The sequence below is a fragment of the Corvus kubaryi genome, unplaced genomic scaffold, assembly GCF_017639235.1.
Source record: "Corvus kubaryi isolate FWS band 111438036 unplaced genomic scaffold, C.kubaryi_AGA036_p1.0 69, whole genome shotgun sequence".
Classification (NCBI taxonomy): Eukaryota; Metazoa; Chordata; class Aves; order Passeriformes; family Corvidae; genus Corvus; species Corvus kubaryi.
In genome coordinates, this window is record NW_024582057.1 from 1,386,428 (window position 1) to 1,406,899 (window position 20,472).

Below are 20,472 nucleotides of genomic sequence, written 5' to 3' on the forward strand. Positions count from 1 at the left end.
ATCACTTTCTTTTGTGAGCTGACCTAAATTTCATAGTAAAACAGAACAAAAATATTCCAAATCATAATGACGAGATTGATATAATAGAATTTACATTCTTCAGTAGCCCTGCACATTTAACAGAGCTAAACTAGTTGAATTCAAAGAATGAGAAGAGATTTTACATCTTTTCCTCAATTAACAGTGGTACAACAACCCAAAGCCAATATTATTGTGCAGTTTTATTAAAGTTTATAGAACACAATGTATTTTATTTTTCTCATATTTAAAGAGAATATCTTTACCTCAAGAAAATCAACCTTTTTTTAAACAAATGCCAAAGCCTAACGAAGCAAGCAGTCTTACTGAAGATTATGTAGATGATGCTGCAAAGCACAGCGAATGTGACAGCTCATCTATCAAAGAAAACAAAAGGGTTTATGCATCTAAACTAAAAAGAAGCTTTTGAAACAGCATGGAGAGTAGTCGGCAGAACTTTACTTACTATAATATAAATAACTAGGAAAGTGAGATGTTATTTGTTTAACAATGAAGGCAGAAATATTAAAAGAACATGGCACAGTTTGTTATGCAAGCTCTACATTTGACAATAGCTTCTACCTCAATGCCTTGAAGCGCATGGCAACTGATAAAAACCCTACTTTTATTTAGCAAAAATGCAGTATCCCATATATGCATTACCCTTTCTTTGAACATATTGCTCAATTAATGGTGATTTTTATTTTCTGCTAGTAATTCACCAGAAGTAAGCTCCAGCTCCAAAGGACTGCTGGGATGAGACAGTATTACAAGTAATTGACAGACAGCCTGACACTCAGCACAAGATTGAGTGTGGATCTGTCTGCATTTAAATACTCTTCGTTCTTGGGCAATCTAACGAGCAAGAGAAACATTCGAATGAGCAAATCATAATTAAGGTACAGCTAATATGCACAGATTTAACTGGTCAAGCAGTGTGCTACTTAATGTTAACCCCTTTTTGCAATACCAATTTTTATTCACAGACTATTAAATATAGAAGAGCACTAGATGCATGCATAAAATATTCTGTCTTGATGGAAAACTGAATTTTGCATAAACAAAGCCAGTGCTTTATGTATCTCATAGCATTTTTTCTACTAGTGTTATAAAGAACATGAGCTTCATTCCCAACAACACAAATACTCCCTCCCACATTGTCTAGAAGGAAACCTTTATTGTTCAAAGTTCCCAATTTGTTAAGGTTTTTGAGAGAACCCAAGATTCACGAATACAGCGTAAAACCTTCTGGAAGAGTAAAATGGGTTCTTATTTCGACATTTATTAAGCCAAATCATATTCTACCAGCTGGAAATGAACATGTCACCAAGCATTTACAGACGTTAGGATCTGCTGTGTCTGAGATGTTAAAATTCTAGATTAGAGAAAATGGTGTGACAAAATGTATCCCAAAGCACAGCAGAGATTCATCCATTTCCTAACCCCATAATATAAAAAAATACATTGACTTTCGGGTGAGCTCATGTTCCCATGACACCATGTCTTAAAGAGTAATTTTAAGGAAATGTGCTATGTTTGAAAACCCCAAAGACAAAGAACACTTTGAGAGGAAGAACAGGAGAGACAGACTATTTTAGTACCAAAAAATAAAAAGCAGGAATACACAGAGTAAGCAAAGATGCACATACAGCTTCCATAGGACAAATGAGCATTTAGCATAATACCAAAGGAAATAGTAAACATCCCTTCATACCCCACGTTTTGTTTTTTTTTCTCAGAAGGACGGAGGCAATTGCCCTGTCCTCCTCCCTTTAGTACTTGAGGTTCCTTTCAATCATACTGCTAGCAAAACAGACACAGTTTGCACAGAGACAACTTTGTAATTACAGCAAGAAAAAGTTGCATGGTCCACCGAGTACAAAACACTACAAAACTCACAGTAATAAGAAGTCAGGGGCTTAACTATTCATTTATTTAAATGTATGCTGCAGTTTTCATTTTTTCTGGTCAAATCAACAGATTTTAATTGGCACTTTCAAAAGCAGCAGTCTATGAAAATGACAAAAAATAATACTAGAAACAAAGCAAATACATGCCCTAAAGTCCTTTTAATTCTTGAAATTATGCTGCCCTTTTATTTGCCATTGAGGAATGTGTGCATATTATTCCCTTTTTAAATGCATTTCAAATCAGTTTACACTCTAGGTTATTCAAAACTTGAGCTTATGCACAACGCTCCAAAACGCTTGGTGCACTCAGAGGAAAAAAAGGACAACAAAGAAAAAAGAAAAGTGAATTAGTAATTTTACTGTAATACTGTAATAATTTCCTATGTGCTGTGTCAGGGCACGTTTGAGGGAGCCATCTGTAGGGTATCAGCTTCAATGAGGTTAAGGAACATAAACACCGAGCTGACATGAAAAATCAAAGCAAAAGAGCAAAGAAATACTACTGCGACTTGTGGTACACTTGGCACACCTTCTGCATTTAAAGACTCTGCTGCCATGCAGACTCCATCTCAATGGCTGCTGTATCACTCAAATGTCCTGAATTAATAACGGAGATACAGCCCACAGATGGCATATAGTATGGTTTGAGACAGACTCATTTTGACAGGTGACAAAGACGACTACTCATCTAGTCATGTGAGATTAAGCACTTACGGGAATGGCAGGTGTGAACTGCCTCCTTTATACAGATTTGGAAGCATCCCATCACTCACAGAAAGTGCCGTACTAAAATCCCAGACAACTCTGGGATTATGTTAAATCCACAAAGGACACAAGCTAGGGCTGAGATGTGAGTCCCTGCCCTTTTACAGTCTGGATGATCTAGAGTCCCTTGTGATTTCGACAGAGCCCCAGATACTTAAAAAGAAAATTAAGTTTAAACCTAAGGAAAAGTGAAATACAGTCAAGGCAAAATTAATATCTAACGCTATGCCATGAACATTAATTAATTTTAAGTTGCTACACATTTCACCTTATTTTTCACTTTTCAGACTAATTCCCATTTACTGTTTAGCTACTACTATTGTTTTAATGGATTTTTTCCAATCCTCCCTCTCCATCAGTCACTGGAAGTGGATGTTAAACACTGCCTCACCAGAGCACTAGTGAGTAGTTTCATAAAAAATGCCTGGAGGTTACCTCTAAAGCAGGGTGTATTCCTTACGTACTTTTGCTACATGTTGATACCAGGGGGTGATAAAATCTTTGACATCTGGCAGTGTGTGTAATTAGAGCAGTAGCTCTGTGCAAAGACATATGGGCAAGAACACACAGGGTAACCACACACAGGCACTCCTTGCAGGCTTTTCTAGGACTATATAATGGACTCTAACACTAACCTTCCCCTTCACATTATATAAAACAAAAATAAATTCTGAGGCAAATCATTTTTCCCTGGCCCTAGTTGCTCATGTCTGTTTATTAAAGTTTTCTTCCATGTAGATAAAATCCCTAGTTTTCCTCAATGTCATGCTGCATCAACATACTAAGATAGGACTGACACTGGACAAGGGCATATCTCAAAATCTCAGTTTGAGACTAATCTTCAAATAAGCAAGCTATATGCCTCATGATGTATCCATTCAAACAGACTGCTAAGACTGTGAGAGCACTTTAGAAAACAGAATGCTATTTCCATTGCTTGGCCAGGCGTTCTCTGAGAGGAAAACTGAGGATGTCTCCTGCAGGTAAACCACAAACTCCAACTTCTCTCTCAGTCTTAGTACCATGACCAAGAGTTGGAGTCTCTGGTCCTTCAGTGTCTTTAAACATGCCAAATAATCCTCTCTGTCATACCAACAAACCTCATGCTGGAGAAGTCTTGCCAGGATTTGCTGTGTTCACATTAATGTGCCCACTGAAAGCAGCAGTGAAATTTTAAAGTGCAGTTTCCTGTGCTCCCTTCACAGCCATTGGTTTGTTCAGTCTGGGGTGAACTTCGCAGTGGGCAAACTAAACTCACTTCCAAGGAAATCAGAGCAGTAGCCATACTCCAGGTCCACAGTGAATATACTCCAAGCCCTTGGTGGGAACAGAGGAATTCAAACTAATGGTATGTCTTTGAAACAGCTTTGGATCATGGCTAGTGGGAAAGTTTGATTAAGAGAATTAAATTTATTTTGAAGTAAAGCCTCCAAAATGCAGATAAATTTAGATATAGTGGCTTCACTACCAAATTCTGTGATTTCCTCATCTGCTCTTGATACTTCATACTATGCACTAATGTAAGCACAGACATCATCTCTGGCTAAAGAAAACAGCAGCTAAAAAATGTAGTATTTTAGATTATACCCAGAATAATTGTGAAAAATGCTCTTTTTGTAATGACTTAGGTCAGCATCCAGCATGTCAGTAAGTGTTTCGTATTTTGCATTACTATAAAGCATTGCATGGTTCCAAACATATCTTTCTTTTTAGACAAGAAGGCCCAAATGAATGCAGATACAGTTTGAAAACACATGGTTGCTTCTCATCCCAAGACTGTCCATGCTACACAGGCACCATTACCACCACATTTACTGAATAAAAAACTAAAGTACTAAATTGCAAGACCACACAATGCAAGCATAGTAAGGATTTTCATGAGATTAACAGTATCCTCTGAAATGACAAACATCTTCAAGTACAGAATGGCATTTATCTGACAGAACTACCTGAAGGCACTGGTTATGCTATTTTAAATCATATGAAAACTTAAACTGACAACCTACCTTAAACCAACTTGAGTTTTGATAGCCATTGGCCCAGGCCCCCAGATCTACCAAGCCTTCCAGAATAAGAGACTTAATGCTCATTACAAGCGCTCACAGCTTTCCTTTGCCCCCTCCTCTGCTCTAATCCCACCACTCCTGACCCAAGGGAAGTCGTCTTCCTCCTCCTCCTACTCTCCCTGTGCTGGCCTCCATCAGTAGAACAGCAGAGCTGTTGACTTCTACTCCTTAGTGGAAACTAAGAAACTGATTCCCAGATACTGAGGTAGATGAAACACTCTCAGCTGCTCCAATAAGTACAGAAATAAAGTAAATGAATCAAAATCATTGCTTTTAGGCTGAGTCTCTAGGGAAGCTCTATCCAGATCTTAAAATTAATTTCTACATTTAGATGACTATTGTTGCTCTATGCCACATATCATTTCTAAAGTGAAATAAACCCTTGCTGAGCAGTTGCACATGTACAGTTGTATGCAACTGCCAAAAATGTCTGATTTTTAAAAAAGATACATGATTGGAATTACTTTGTCCTTTTCATTGCATACAAAAAGCGACACAAGATTAGTACATTTTCCCAGGTAAAATTTTTTCACAGAAAGCCAAACATTCTAATTAGACAGATGACTTCTAACAAAATAAATTAGTAACATGCAGCACCTTTTAAAACAATTAATGAAAGATGTTTGCAACGAATAAAACATCTTCATACCTTTCAGGAGATAACAGATCTACATGTGGATTTCATCCTAATCAACTGACATGAGGGTTAATCAGCTTCTCACTTAATTTTGGTTGTTTAAACAAATTACAGTTTTAACCTTTCTTCAACTGGAAAGTTAAAAGCACGTTGTTCATAAAAAGTTTATTTTGTTTGGTGAAAATGTATACAGGAGACTGCTTACATTCCCCAGTGATCCTTCAGAGACAAGTCTGGTAAACTTGGAAAAGGAGATTAGATAAAAACGCAGAAGGCAAAAAAATTTTTTATAAATTTAGTTTCACAAATCCGCAAAATTATGTCACCAAATTTCAAGATCAGAAACTCTTGGTCACACATGAAACACAGAAATGTGATTGAATAATCCTTAGAAAAATCATATAAACTGGAAATTGTATGGAGCACTGAAGAGGATGAGCAACAGCAGACGTTGCTGCACAAAAAGGCTGGTGCACACAAACACATGCTCTGCACAGCAACATTCAAGACACATTTTCAATAGGCTTCCATGAATTCCTCTCACTTTGCCATTTCACCTAAAGATCCATTTTCAAAGAGATAAGAGCATTTCTCCTTAATATAAGTCAGATAAAAAAATGAAGTCCTACCTACAGCACCTTCTGGAAGATTTAGAAAGAGGAAGACCAGGTATCAGAAATTTACAGATTTGTGACATGCTCACACTTACTATGATGGTTACTGATTGAAGGAAAGGAACATTCTTTCCACTTTTCTTGGATTGTATCAAGAGTGCCCCTTATCTCGGCAGAGCAGTTTGTTATTTACAGCAACTGATTTTTTTTTTTTTTAAAGCTTTGAGAGTACTTATACAATGACCAGCAGTGACAAAAGCAGCAGTCTGTGCCAAAACACTTCTAATAATGTGAATTAAAAATGAAAGCAAAGACACTAACTGTGAAAATTGCTAAAAGCTTGATTTGCTTTTGTACAAGATGCTGAAAAATGTTAAAATAAAAAAAAAGAAGAAAAGCTTGTGACAGATATGAGAGACACAATGCAAAGCTCTCAAAAACACAACCACTCCATTTCCTGAAGGCTCTTATTCAGTGTGCTGAGTTAAGACTCTCTCTTAGTGAAGTGTATGCTAAACCAAAGAATAAAATAAGAACCCAGGAAGCTTCTTGCAGGTTTCTGCAGTTCATGTTCTTTAGTTGGTGAAGTGAAAACCTGCTTATTCCTACCAATATGAGATTTCTCTGGCCCTCATGCTTCAACAATAGATTGAAAACGTGCAGTTATAGCACTCTGATGAGGAAATACTGTCCTTGATGTCCTCAGAGAACACAGGTGCAACTATTAATGTTATAATATCTTTGGGAAAGCAGCATGGCTACCAGCTACTTATCTGGTATTACACATGCACATGGTTACAAAATTTACCTTCAACTACATCCTTCCCTCCTTTTTCCTCCTCTTTACATTTGTGTTCTTTCTGTGTACAGTTCCTAGGAACTTCAATAAATTCATTTGGTGACAGAATCCATCAAAACCAACCTACCTTTGAGAAGAAACACTCACTTCCTCCTCTGCATGAATAGGATACTCCTTCAAATTTACATTGTTATATACTTCTAATTTCATTGAACTACTTTGTTACATTTATTTTAAACACAGATATACACTTACATTTCTATTTCTTATAATGGAAGCGCTAAACACACTAAAAATAGGATAATGAATGCATCACTGAGTGAGACCAGCATATAATGTTTCTGGAAATATTTGTTTGAGGTGCAGCAGGAAGAAAATTTCAATCCCATGGTCCATCACTTGCTAGTGACATTTCCTGTAGTTCTTGGAAACACCAGACATACACACAAATGAACATCAATCACTACAATAAAGTCCTACAGGTCAGAGATCTCAGTAATATCATAATTCCAAAATTATTTGAGTATCTCATTATCTCAATAACTTGCTGTGTCAGGCCAATGGCTTAACATCGTTAGCCTAATTTTGTAAATGTATTTTAAGTCTATTATTTTTTTAAACTACTACTTAAAATGAAAGACACTTCACACAAGGTTCCATGCTGACTCACTCAATGAACATCTACGTCGGCATATAAATGACTCCTTTTCTTCCTTACCTCCAGATGCTCTAAAATATAGGGAGGGTTTGTCATGCCAAGCCTCAGCATAGCTCCCTCAGGAATAACTTCAACCAGCTTCCACAGAAGCGTGGGGAGGTCTGTGCCAATGTCTCTGCCATAAGCCCCTGTGTCTTCACTGGTCAGCCATATCTCACAAACACCCTCTGCGAATAAAAGAAAGAGATAATTAACAAATCTGTTTTAGAGCTGTTTGTTTTATCATACAGCTGCTCACTCTTTTAAATGCAGTATTTCACATGGCTATTATGCAGCCAGACTGGGTATACAATTGCAAAGGGAAGGGAAGGAGAAGGAAGGCTTATCCCATGGGTAGCAGTGGGTTATTAAGTTCATTTTATGAGCACAAGAGTGCTACAACAATGCTGTAAATTATCATTGCTGTGGAGTGATTAACATTCACAGCCAATGACTAATTCTGTGCTGCCTCTACAGCAAGTCAGACAAGTTTAGTACTGTGTTTTATTTTTTGAGCCTAATTCATTAAACACGGCAAGCGACATCACCCAGGCAGAGTTTGCACTAATGGTTATTACAGTAGTTAGCTTATTAACTGGTGAGCTTCCACTGAGCAAAACCAGCTCTAAAGCACCGTGATTAACATTCCTCCTGAAGTAACTATTACAATCTTGTATTCCTTAAATTATACAATTAGCAATGCAATATTAAGGCTGTATTGAAAAGGTTAGTGACCACTGCATGACAGAGTGATAGTACACAAAACCTGTTTCCTGGCAGTTAATGCTTCATTTTCCATCAATCAGAGCCTTAGGAAGTAGTGCATTTGACTTATATTGTAAATAGCAACCTTGAACACTGATATTTGGTAATAATATCCTCCTACTCAAAGAGGGGAAAGATTGTACCACCCTTTAATAATAGTTGAAAGCACTGAGGTTTCACACAGCCACTTCTGCCAGGCTGCCCAGTTTTCAACCTTTTTGCAATGCAATCCCTCCCTCTCCCCTTCCTTACCACCCCAAAGCAAAAAATAAGCCATTGAAAACAGGGTGTCTGTAAGGAGAACACCTGTGATTCTTAGCAAGATAAGATAGCATTAACTCAGTGAAGAGTTAAACTTCTGAAACCAGTCATAAACTGGTAAAAGAAATACCCAAACACTATTCATAATTCATCAAAGCACTCTTTGGACCAGCAGAGAATGTATCATAAAACGTAAATGTTTATGTTTTAAATACATACTCAGATGAGGAAAACATAAGCACATGCACAGCCTTTAATCACATAAAAAGCAATAAACCTAGAAAACCAAATGTTTTACAAAATGTAAATTCAACACTGCTACTCTTAAATTCACAATAAAGGCAGAGAGAAAGTTATGTTGAGCATCAAAGTTAATCCTGCTTGTACAGAAATGTTTTCAAGGTAATTTATTACTTAGAATGAAGAATGCTTAAAAATTAAAGGTTAACTGTAAAACTCATCACTTCTTAAGTTTTGCTTCAAGAATAGGTTAGTGAGGGAGATCTATGATTTGGATCTTGAGAAGTCTGTTGTAAAGCATTCCTGCAGTACTAAGACTATTTGCAGTCACACTCAAACTGAGCTCCCTGTGCAGAATCTGCCTGCAGTACACAATCACACAGTGGATATTACTGCACTTGCTAATGTTTTTGGAATTCATCTCACCACAGGCAGTACCCACCATGAAGCATACTCTGGGGTTTGCCGCCTGCCCTACATTTTCCTGAAATACGTGAAAAAAAGAAGTGAATTTTATACGCTATGTATTAAAAAGAAGAGAAATATAAGGATTCTTAATGATTGATATGGTCCTGTTTTGTTTGGTTTATGTTTCTTTATATGAGTCTCCAATGGCCATAAGAACACTACCAAACTTACTGATTTGCTGAGTTTCTACTGCAACGGAGTAATTCTCATTTGCAAGCTTTCAATCTAAAGAGTTGCAGGGGGTTTGGGTTGGATTTCCTTTTTCTTTTTTTCATGAAAACGGCTAATGGAATACTGTCTCACAGTTAGCAGATGAACACTGAGGGAAAAAAAATAAATCACCGGCTAGGAATGGAAATAACATTCCAGTGGAAAACAACAGCGAGCTTTTAAAGCTGCATAGGTGGGGACCATTAGCCCCCTGGTGGGCTGAAACTTCAAATTAAATCACAAGAAGAGGAAGCAGCTGTAATAGTAAATCAGCAACAACAGGAATAACTGTCTCATCTGCTCTCCGATCAGGGTGTTGAACAACAAGCAATGGGAATAATTCATGCTGTGAGATCCACGGATGTAGTCTTACTATGGGGGGGGCCCGCCCGGCGCGGTAGGGAGGGGGAAGAACACCTGTATTTTAGGAAAAAGTTCACGTCCCAGCTTCAGGTTGACAAAATGGATCTTCAAATACTGAAAGCTACTGTGAGTGATAAATATTTACAAGTAGGATAAATAGGATAAATCAATTTTGTACATAACTGTGTGTGATAGAGGTTTTGTGTCAACTGATTTTAGGCCATTTTTTTTTTAGTCCTTTGCATCCTCCATTTAGGAGCCTAAACTTACACCAGGTAAGAGGAGAAAACAATAGACCTCTCAGACAGTATTAATGAAGTCAGTCAACACTTCCTATTTTCACTCCACCCAGTTCCCCTCCAAACTCCAGCCCTCCACAGGAACCTATTTAAATCCACTGTCAAATCATGTTCAGAATTTTTTTCCTTTCTTTTGCAGCAAACCTCACTCGATCATTCACCACTCTGTTACTGGGCAATTTTGGTGCTAATAAAGGCAAGTTGATTTTGTAAACAAGAAAATTGATCCAAACAGCCAACTTGAGATGTGCAAACTCAGAGCATTTGTTACAGTATTAAGGCAAATTATCGTTATATTCAAGTAATTACAAGTCTGCCTTTGGTCACAGCTCGTGGTTTATTTCTCACTCTGCCATCACTATCCAGCACAAAAGAGAAACCTTAATAGTTGGCCTCTGAGCTCTGCTCTGCTGTAATTTGAGATTACTGAGAATTAAAAATGCTGGGAAAAGAATAGGTTCCAAGCAAATGAAGAAAGTTCTGAGCCTATTCCTTCTCACATGTCTCAGTATAAAGAATACTCACTGCAGATTATCTGACGTGGGTTTTAACTTCATTTTTGTGGGGTAAACAATCCTTGTCATAAAGAAGATTAGAAATCCTACAGCTATCACTTTTACAAAATATGTGCATTTCTGGTTAAGAGACTACTTGAAATTATTAATTTCTTTAATTAAAAAAAAACTTCTAACATTTTTATTTGGCTTTATCTTCCTGTCACTATTGTAAATGCTGTTTTCAGCAGTACCAAGCATCCTTTAAACTGAAGGGAAGTCTACTCCATCAGAAAAATGAATTTACTTTCCTCTACAAAAATATCTGAAGATGTTAAAATATTGGACACCAAACCCAGTGAAAGTCTCATATTTGATAACTGACTTCATACAAATGAAATTCAATCCCCAAATCCCCCTGTTTTTTCCTTCTCCTCCCCTTCTTGTTCTCCTCTTTCCTGGCAGATTTTTCAATGTGAACAGGAGTGGCTTTTCCAACAGCACAGTTCTCTGCAGGCTGCCTCAGTGGGAGACCCCTGACTCTGACCTTCTCAGTAGCCCACATATGCTTATCAATAACTGCCTGACCTCCTTGTGATTCCTTCTCCAACAGTGAATTCTTATGGCAGCCTGCAGTGCTGTACAGACCACAGAAATACCTCTCCCAATGCACCACAGAAATCTGAAAGACCATCTGCCAAGGGAGGCTTTACTTAAATGATTGTCTGAAACTCTTGCAGACTTGAGGACAGTCAATCTGACCATTCCTGATAACAACCGTAGAATTATTTAAAACCAAGAAAATCATGGCCAAAGATAAAGGCTTAGGAAACACCAAATTCATTGTTCAAAATGAGCTTAGCCGACTTTATTTTCTCTTCAATTATTTGAGCTTCTCCTTATTTATTCAGCATGGATTTTACAAGCACCATTTACACACTTGATGTGTATGTGTGTATATGTACATGCTAGATTACTTTGCTGAATCAGTGTCTTAACTGGGAAATTGTGAAGACATCTGTGCATATAGCCAATCTGGACATAATGCAAGTTTAAACAGAACTGAGATTTGGAGGAATCAGTTTCCTCCTGTAATTCTGAAGTACTTTGCAAGCATTGATTCGCCATTGTCAAAGCGTCCTCTTAAGACAGTTCAGCCACATGGATCAGCACTGAAACATCCCATTGCAGGGACTTCCTGAAAGAGAAAATCAAACTGGGAACAATTGATGCTACAAGGGGTTTGGAAGGATTTATTTCCAGCTCACCAAGAAACCCTTATTCTTATTTCATCTGTATATATACAGGGCTTCAGGAGGATAGAACAAATGGAGCTGGACACAATCCTGTACTAACCTGAGTTACCCAGAGAGTAACTCACACCAAACTGTCACGATTACAGAATGCAGGATACCTGGCAAGCAGATGAAGAAAGTAGATTGAGGTAAAAAAGACAGGTCTATGTTCAGAGCTGGTGAAAGAGGCAAGCTGTCAGGCTATGACCTCAAGGATCAATGTTTTTTCTGCATTTTGTTAAGTACAGGTCAGCTTACGGTTCAGCACCGTATCGTACAGACACACGCAGTGCTGCAGTTCTGCTGACAACACACTGCGTACAACCTGTCTCACAGCCTGGATTTCTAGGGGGTCTTTATTAATGCTCAAAAGTATTTCCTCTTTTTAAAAGACCTGGTTTTTTACCCTTCTGGACAGTCTTAAGGATATGGAAGATGGTTGTCCACTCCTGTTTTCTTAATGCTTGCCACAAACAGGAGAACACGATCTGAACAACATCATGAATATGAGCTGACCTACTACGATTGCAGTTGTGTTCTGAATATTTCCAAGGACAGCAATACCACAGCCACTTTGGGTAATCTGTTCCAATATTTGACCACCCTAAGGGTAAAATTTTTATTTGCACCTAATTGTGATTTGCTGTGTTCCAACTTGTACTGTTACCTATCATCCTACCTCTGCAAGACCTGTCTGACTTCAAGACAGTCTGGCTCTGCCTTCTCTATACTGTCCTATTAGGCAGTCATAAACAGCAATAGTAACTCCTCTTAGCTCTCTTTTCAAAAGCTCCACAAATTCATTTCTTGTCTGTTATGTGCTCATCCTACTGGTCATTTCAACGTCCCTCTGCTGAATTGCTGCAGTGTGTCAGCCTTGTCCTGAGGCACCCAAGAATGGAGAGAGCACTCTCTCTGTGACGTCTCATAATTGCCAAGTCCAAGGCACCAGTCACTCCCTGGGGCCTGTGGCTGCACTCTCCAACAGCAGCTGGGGCACAGCTGGCAGTTGCGGAGGGGTTCCACTGCTGACTCATGTGCACCAGCTTTCCCAGAGGAACTCCAAAGGCTGCAAAGCTGCTTCCCAGACAGTCAGTTCTCCTCATCCATAGCGCAGCATGGTGTATTTCACCCTAGATTTGGGACATTTACTTGCCTTTGTTGAACTTCATGAAGCTACAGCAAGTCCATTTCTCCAGGCAGTTGAGGTCCCTCGCAATATTAGCTGTACCATCCAGCCAGTCAAGTACTCCCCTAACTTGAGTATCATCTCCCAGATTTCTCAAAATGCACTCTATCTCGCAGTCCACCTTGTTATGAAAGACATGAAATACTGGCTTCAGTATCAATTTCTGCAAAACACCCTTAGTAACTGCCAGCTAGACCTTATACCATGGATTGGCACTCTGGGAACCTGACAGACCAATAAATTCCTTTACCCTCTCATCACCCACTAATCCAGTCTATATCTCACTACTCTAAGAACATTATGGGAGACTATGCTGAAGTATAGACAAATTTAAGGTAAACAAAACCAAACAAACCACACCAAAACAGAACAGAAAACCCACAAAGAGAAGAAAAAATCCAACTCCACCCCAAAACCCCAAAACAAAAAACCAAACAACATCCTACCCCCACAAAAAACCCCAAACCAACCCACCCCCAAACACTGTAACTCCACTGCTTTCCTCTCCTCCACAAAGCCAGACATCCCATCTGAAAAGTCACTCAGGACCGTCATATGGTATGCTGTTGGTAATCCTATGCCACATGTTCCCAAGCACCCTCTTGTCCTTCCTGTGCCAGCATGTGGCTTCCAGGAATGTTTGCTCCATACGGAGTGAGGTTCAACTGCCCTGTAGTTCCCCAGTTCTCCCTTCTTGTTCTTTCTGGAGGCCAAGGTGACATTCCCCTTCTTCCAGTCATGAGGAATCTCCCCTGGTTGTCATGTCCTTTGAATGATGAGAGAGAACAGCCTCATAATGACATCAGCCAGCACTCTCAGCACACTTGGATGCCTCTCACTGCAGGATTATTTCTATTACTTCTGGATGTCAGTCTGCAGTTACAAAAACTAGAGCTGTGTTTTGCAAGTGCTTAGTTCAGTACAAGCCTTTAAAGCAGTTGTGGTTTCTACTACCCACAGGATGACACATATATTAGAGTGCTTAGGAAATGAACACAGTAACTTTTATGGTCTACATATTTTTGAGAACAAATGTTTGGAAACTAATATGAAGTGACATACAGACCAAATTATACTGACTGAAATCATTCCACCTATGTAGGAATAACGCGTTATTTTAAAAGTACAACACTGAACAGTATCACTTTGGAAGATTCTGTTTGCCTGTGTTGTCTACCACACTTAGCAACCAAATTAAAATCATTTCTTCTATCTCCTTGCCAACATACTTCAGTAAATGTTTACACTAACAAATGATTAAAGTTCTCATGTATTTATATGAAAATGCTATACGTTAGTATATATTCATGGTATGAAATTCTCAGACCCTATGAAGCCGTAACAGGAACTTGATTTAAAGGATCATTTACTACAGATGTGACAGATACTTACAGTGAATTCCTGATCTTGCAAACTAATGCAAAAAGGTTTGGGCTATATTCACAAACTGAAAAACAGAAAAATTAACTGCACCTTGGGCCCCTTAACTCTTCCAGCAATTGCTTTTTCAAAAGTATGAAACATATTTTGGATTTTGGTTAGATTCAGTTATATTTTCACAAAGTAAAACCTACTCTCTTTCTCTCACTTACATACTAAGTTGAAATCAGAGCTTAAATGAACTTTTATGGAAAAGACCTGAAGAAATACCTTATCAAGCACAATGCAAAAGAATTCAGGAAACAGCTTGGTTCTATTTCAGTAAAAATGTGCTAATAATTTTTTTAAATTTATGTTTTATACATTTTTCCCCTCAAAATGCACTCATATTTTTGTGTTATTTTATGTAATTTACAAAATCTAATCAGAGCTGAACCACAGTAAAAAAATAACAAGCATTAGGAACAAGAACTTTCCTTAATTACTTGCAAGTTGGAATAACAAAACACTGTGGTTTTGCACAAGTGAATAAACCTCCCCCCTCCCCTCCAATAATACAACATATGCACATAGTTCTACTACCACCTTTCACAACAATTTTTAGGGTTACTTTGGAGATTTTACAAGAACAACTCCATACTGAAACTAAGAGTTCTGGCCCAGCTACCCATCTACTCCTTAGTAACACCAAAGTAAGTTTTAGGTAATAATCCTCTACCATCTGCTTTATATTTAGATGTGAAGTCTGATAGATGAACCTAGTAGCCACATGACTAACAGCAGCTTTCCATTTTATCTTCTGTGGTTAAGAAAGTGGAAGCTGCAAATGCATTTATTCAAAATTTTACTTTTCCAAAGTCATGCATCTGAGAAACGACTGATGAAACCATATAGAATATGGGTTCACTGAATTTGCTTATTTATCTAAATCCATCACATAAAAGTCTCAAAACCAGAACTGCTCCTTTTTGCAGAAAATGCTTTGCCATCAAGGCATTTACAGAGGAAGTTCACTACCTGTGACTGTTGTAGGGTTTAGCAGTTCTATAATTTGTATCATAGTTTATTTTGCTCAATTCTCCTACTATATTGATAAGCAAAGTATTTTTATAGAAGGAGTTTTTCGAAACAAGGAATAAAAAAGCTTGTAACAGTCATCCTGTACTAAAAGCTTCATTTAAATTATTCCTTTTTCCTGTGGCATTAAAAAAAAAAAGTTTGAGAGTTCCCAATCAAAAGCATGCAGCAGATAGAGCCAACTAATCATTAAATACCAAAGAAAGCATAAAAGGTTTCTCTCTCCCACAAAGCAAACTCTTGTCCTTGCTTACAAAAGAGGTCATTCTACCCCTATAGGGCCCTCTGCTCCTAACAGCTCACTGGTAGAGCATAAACCAGCAGCCCTGTCTCGCTCGTTTTGTAGCTGTAGTGTGTTAGCAAAGGGGAGAGGAAGGAGGGGAAGGAAAGGGAACAGGATAATAGGTCACTTGCTGCTGCAAACAGCGTGATAGCTAAACTTATTATGAGTCCAGTTTCATTCTGCTAGAACAAGAGAGACTCAAAGGGGCGTGAAGACAGTCCGGCTGCTGAAGTTTGCTCAGTGCCAACACTGCAGCATTATGCATCTTGCTTTCAAGGAGGATTAATGATACCATACATCATGATGATAAATTGGGGTTTGTAGCCAGTTTGAAGAGAAAGGGGAGGAAAAGATTTTTTTAAAAATGGAGGGAAAAGCGCATAGTAGAATTTCATGAGTTGGTCCTATTTTTCAGGCTGAGGAAGTTGCTCTTCAAGAGAGAGGTCTGTGCTTTTTCTATTGGTCACCTGCGTGTGACCCTCCTATTTCCAGGCATGTGTGTTATGTACACAATGGCCTGTTTCGAAGGCTAGCTCTTGCACAAATGAAAGAATGAAAAGAAATAAATCCACTTAATCATTATATTTGGCAGCTGAAAAGAGATAAAACTAAAATTTGCCATTCCATATACAGACATCCTACAAGAATTCAGTTGGTTTTCAGAGACAGTAGACATCTACTGCCTGAGTTAACAGAATAAAAGTCTTAGGTGTATAAATGATCAGGGACATAATTGCCTGATGCTAATCAGTTCTTTGCAGAACCAGTAACATTATTCAAGGAGCAAGTTCAATGATAGGCAATGGTACATGCATTAAGATAATAAAGCGTAAAGGACTGGGTGACTATAGGGAACAGATTTGCAAAAAGAGACTTAAACGCAGAAGAAAGCAATTTCAGAAAACACAGACAAGGCATGAGTTTGGTTCTGCACCCCTGTATGCAGCATATAGAAATGCAGGTTCCTGAAGTATGGAATTATTGTTCTCCACTCTATGCCTCACAAACACACTTTGTGAAATATTGATATGCTCATGTTGTCCTGGCACTACAAGCAGGCAGAGAATATTCGACCCTCCACCAGAAGGGTCAGTGCAGTACTCTGCACAAATACTCTTTAGCTACTGAAAAGACAAAGAGCAAAATTTCCATAAACTTAAAAACTGAAGAAACAAAATTTATTATTGCTATGCCTATTGTCAAAACACAAATGAAAAACCTGCATTGAGCTCTGAATTCAAAATGAGGTATATGAGAAATCTTGTTTATGGCTTTGGAATTCATTGGGAAAAAGAGAGTAACGTGCCACTCATTATAACATACGCTCGCTGTTCTAAACCCAAAACATGGGCTAGCATTCTGCTGTAGATGAATATCAAATGCAAAGGGTCACACACTGCACAAATTCAAGGAAATGGTCACGAGCTGTAGGCATATTACAGGATGCAGTGCTAATTAATGGAGGCTTTTTACTGAGTATCCATCTCTGTAGTGCTAATGAGTTTGGATTAATTTAAACAACATATTTTCATGGAAACTGATTAATTCTCAGGAAGTAAAATGGCATACCAAGTTTCAATCATTAAAAATGTTTGTAGCCAAGCTAAATAACTCTCTGAATCTATCTTCTACAGAAAGAGAATGACTTAAAAATTCTACAACAGGAGCTTGCACACAAGCTGCCAGGGTGTATTGGAAGTATTTGACATGGAACTTCATCCTCCACAGAGCATTCTTCTGCTCAAATTTCTTGCATTTTCAAGAGCTGAATCCTACAGTCCTACTTCATTCAATGTTTTTTACTTTTATTTTTTTAAATAGATGAACAGCAAAAGTAGGAAAAAACCCACATTTTGGGTATTTACAGATGATATTTTAAAAATTAGCTGAAAATTAGTTGAAAATAATTTGGGTTACAGTAAAATGTTGAAATTTCAAAAATGCAATCAAAGAAAGGAGATAGCTTATGTCTTTCTTTGACTGAAAAGCTAACGAAAATGAATAATTAATCTTTGTTCTGTGACATATACCAGGATTAGGGGAGACATCTTTTAAAACGTTTCATGTTCTAATCACAAAAAAACCCCTAGAATTTAGAATAGAGTACTATCATAAGGGACAAATATAAAAGTGTTAAATGCTTTGTTTCACACTAAGTTATGAGCCAAGACATAATACTGTAAACCTCAAATGGCAATACAGAATACAGAATACAGAAATACTTTAATAATAAAGGGCTCATCTTGCTTTGTTTATAATCAATTCCTCAATATATCACAGTCATTTTACATGGAAATACTGAATCCTAGGGACAAGACTGATTTTAATTACAACTATTCTTTGTATAAAGTGTGAAAATAGCTCAATAATCTGTCAAACTGATGTATCATAGATGACAAGAAAGCAGGGAACCAAGTCAGCATGTTCAAGGGCAAGGTGGTCAGCTAAACATGGAATGCACTTAGGGGATTCGAATTCCATAAGCCAGCAATACAGAGGGGTAAATACCATTTCTGAGGATAATAATCCTTACCTAAAGTTACCTTTTCCTGACAGCACAGATAACACCATTCAGTCATTACTGCCTGTATCTCAAGCTTGCTGCACCTTACTATAAGCTAAAACAGCTCCTTAGCGAGTCATTAAGAAGCAAAACTATGGTGGGTGTATCCTTTTCTGTTTGTTTGGTTTTGTTAATGAGAAAAAGAATTGCCAGGAAAATAGGCATTACAAATTAGAAAGTCTACAGATAGAAATAACATTGTAATCCCCCAATTTCTGTCAAATCTCTCTTTTAATGTTCAATGTTACTTAAAATATTTTCTCAAATGAATGGTATTGTCTCTGCAACTCTAAATGGGTCCATTTGACCAAAAAAGGAGAATGCTTGCATTGCAGTAGTCATACACCTTCCCCAGTTCTAAATCATGAAGTTGTTTAATTATATCCACTGAATTCTCACAAAGTACTCAAAGCCTTTTTGGTGTATAGCCACCTTAATCTAAATTTATTTTAAGTATTCAATGATAGACCACCAAAATATATCATCAGCAGAATGCAATTAAAATCTGTTGGAGATGTCCACAGGGAGGTCAAAGTGAAATCATTCAAAGGTTTTGAAGGATATTAATGTATTTTTCTCAAACAGATTAATGCCCATAAAGGTCTCAATCTAAACAATAATTTACTTTTTGATGAACTTATTATATGTCAACATAGGAACATGAATTAAATCTAAATAAAGAGAAATGAGCTTCTGTCCATGAATCTTCAACAAAAGAATATTGAGAGTGAAATTACTGAATCTTTTAAAGAGTAGAATTCAAACAAGAGCCTAGTCACTCAGAAAAAGTTTATTATTCCATCTATTAGAATACCCCACCAAACAGATGACACTAGGAAAAATACACCTTAAAAATATTATTGAAATAATCTAAGAACATCCATTTGTTAAATACTTTTTCTTTAAACACTTGGTAACACAAGTCTACAAGTGTTACATAAGTTTACCTTCGCCTTCACTTAAAATTTTCTGAAATGTGTTCCTTAAACTTAGTAATAACACCTTTACAGCCTATATTTAGCTCTGAAAGACACAACCTACCAATGAAACTTGAGGAGAAAAATTATAAAGGTATCAAACTTCACAAATCTTAGAACAGCTGCTCAGCTGCATTAACTGTTAGAAACCCATCATTATGGAAATCTTGATGAAAAAAACCACGTCTCAAAGACTTCTTTAATGAGTTATCCCTAACACTAGGAGATTACATTTCCCTTCAAACCAGTAATAGCACTTCAAATATTACTTCTCTGCACAGCAGCTTTAATAGCCGAGGAATCATGCTGCTGTTACTTGTTCTTCTGTTGTCTTTTGTTTCTCAAGACAGCTCTTCCATCAGGAGTACTTTCCATCACTTAACAGAGAGTTCAGTTTTAGGAGACTCATCCAACCTGTCAGGGGCATGTGGAAGCACCAATTTCAGGGGACTATGGAGAGAATGTGTATTTGATTTAGAAAGGAGTGAAGCAGGGAGGGAAGGCCAGGTTCCAAAGCCTGGCTGAGGTGCTCACACACGACTACAGGGACATGTCCCTGGGAGAGGAACATGCAGAACATCCCAGCAGTTACAGGGCAAGTGCTGCAGTTGGTCTGGGATGGGGCTCTTGGCCATGGCCACTGCATACTGGAAGTTTCATGGGGAAGGGGAAAATTAGTTTGAAGAAAAACTCTTTCACGCAGCATCAGTTCTGTCAGTTAGCATGGACATGTGTAAGAAACTGTATTAAAATTTAAAATATTCAGCCTTTCAACACTTAGAGTAATATTACTACAACATATTGATGACTAATCCACGTAATAGTAGGACTGCAATCCAGCTTCAGAATTCCACAACTACATTATTTTTAGAGGAACTTAAAGAATTATTTCCTTTCAGAACCCTATGAGCTCTGAAAATGAATTCCAACCTTTCTAGAAGAATCACAAATCAAACACAAATGCTATTCCAAAATGTTTCTCATTTTTTTCTGAAAGAAATATGATCCACCAGCTAAAGGAGCACTTTTTTGCATATGTTTGTGTTTTCTGTTAATGATAGATGGGATATTTTGAAGAGCAGTTTTACTAAAAATGCAAAAT

At 37.7% G+C, this 20,472-nt stretch overlaps 1 protein-coding gene across 5 annotated transcripts in view; it reads right to left on the reverse strand.

Annotated features, from left to right (window-relative positions):
• CDKAL1 (CDK5 regulatory subunit associated protein 1 like 1) overlaps positions 1-20,472 on the reverse strand; it is a 383,214-nt gene that overhangs the window by 139,364 nt on the left and 223,378 nt on the right. For all 5 annotated transcript variants that reach the window (XM_042048977.1, XM_042048978.1, XM_042048980.1 and 2 more), the window contains one exon: positions 7,528-7,694. In XM_042048977.1, the coding sequence (XP_041904911.1) occupies positions 7,528-7,694 (167 nt within the window). The remainder of the gene's footprint in view (positions 1-7,527; positions 7,695-20,472) is intronic.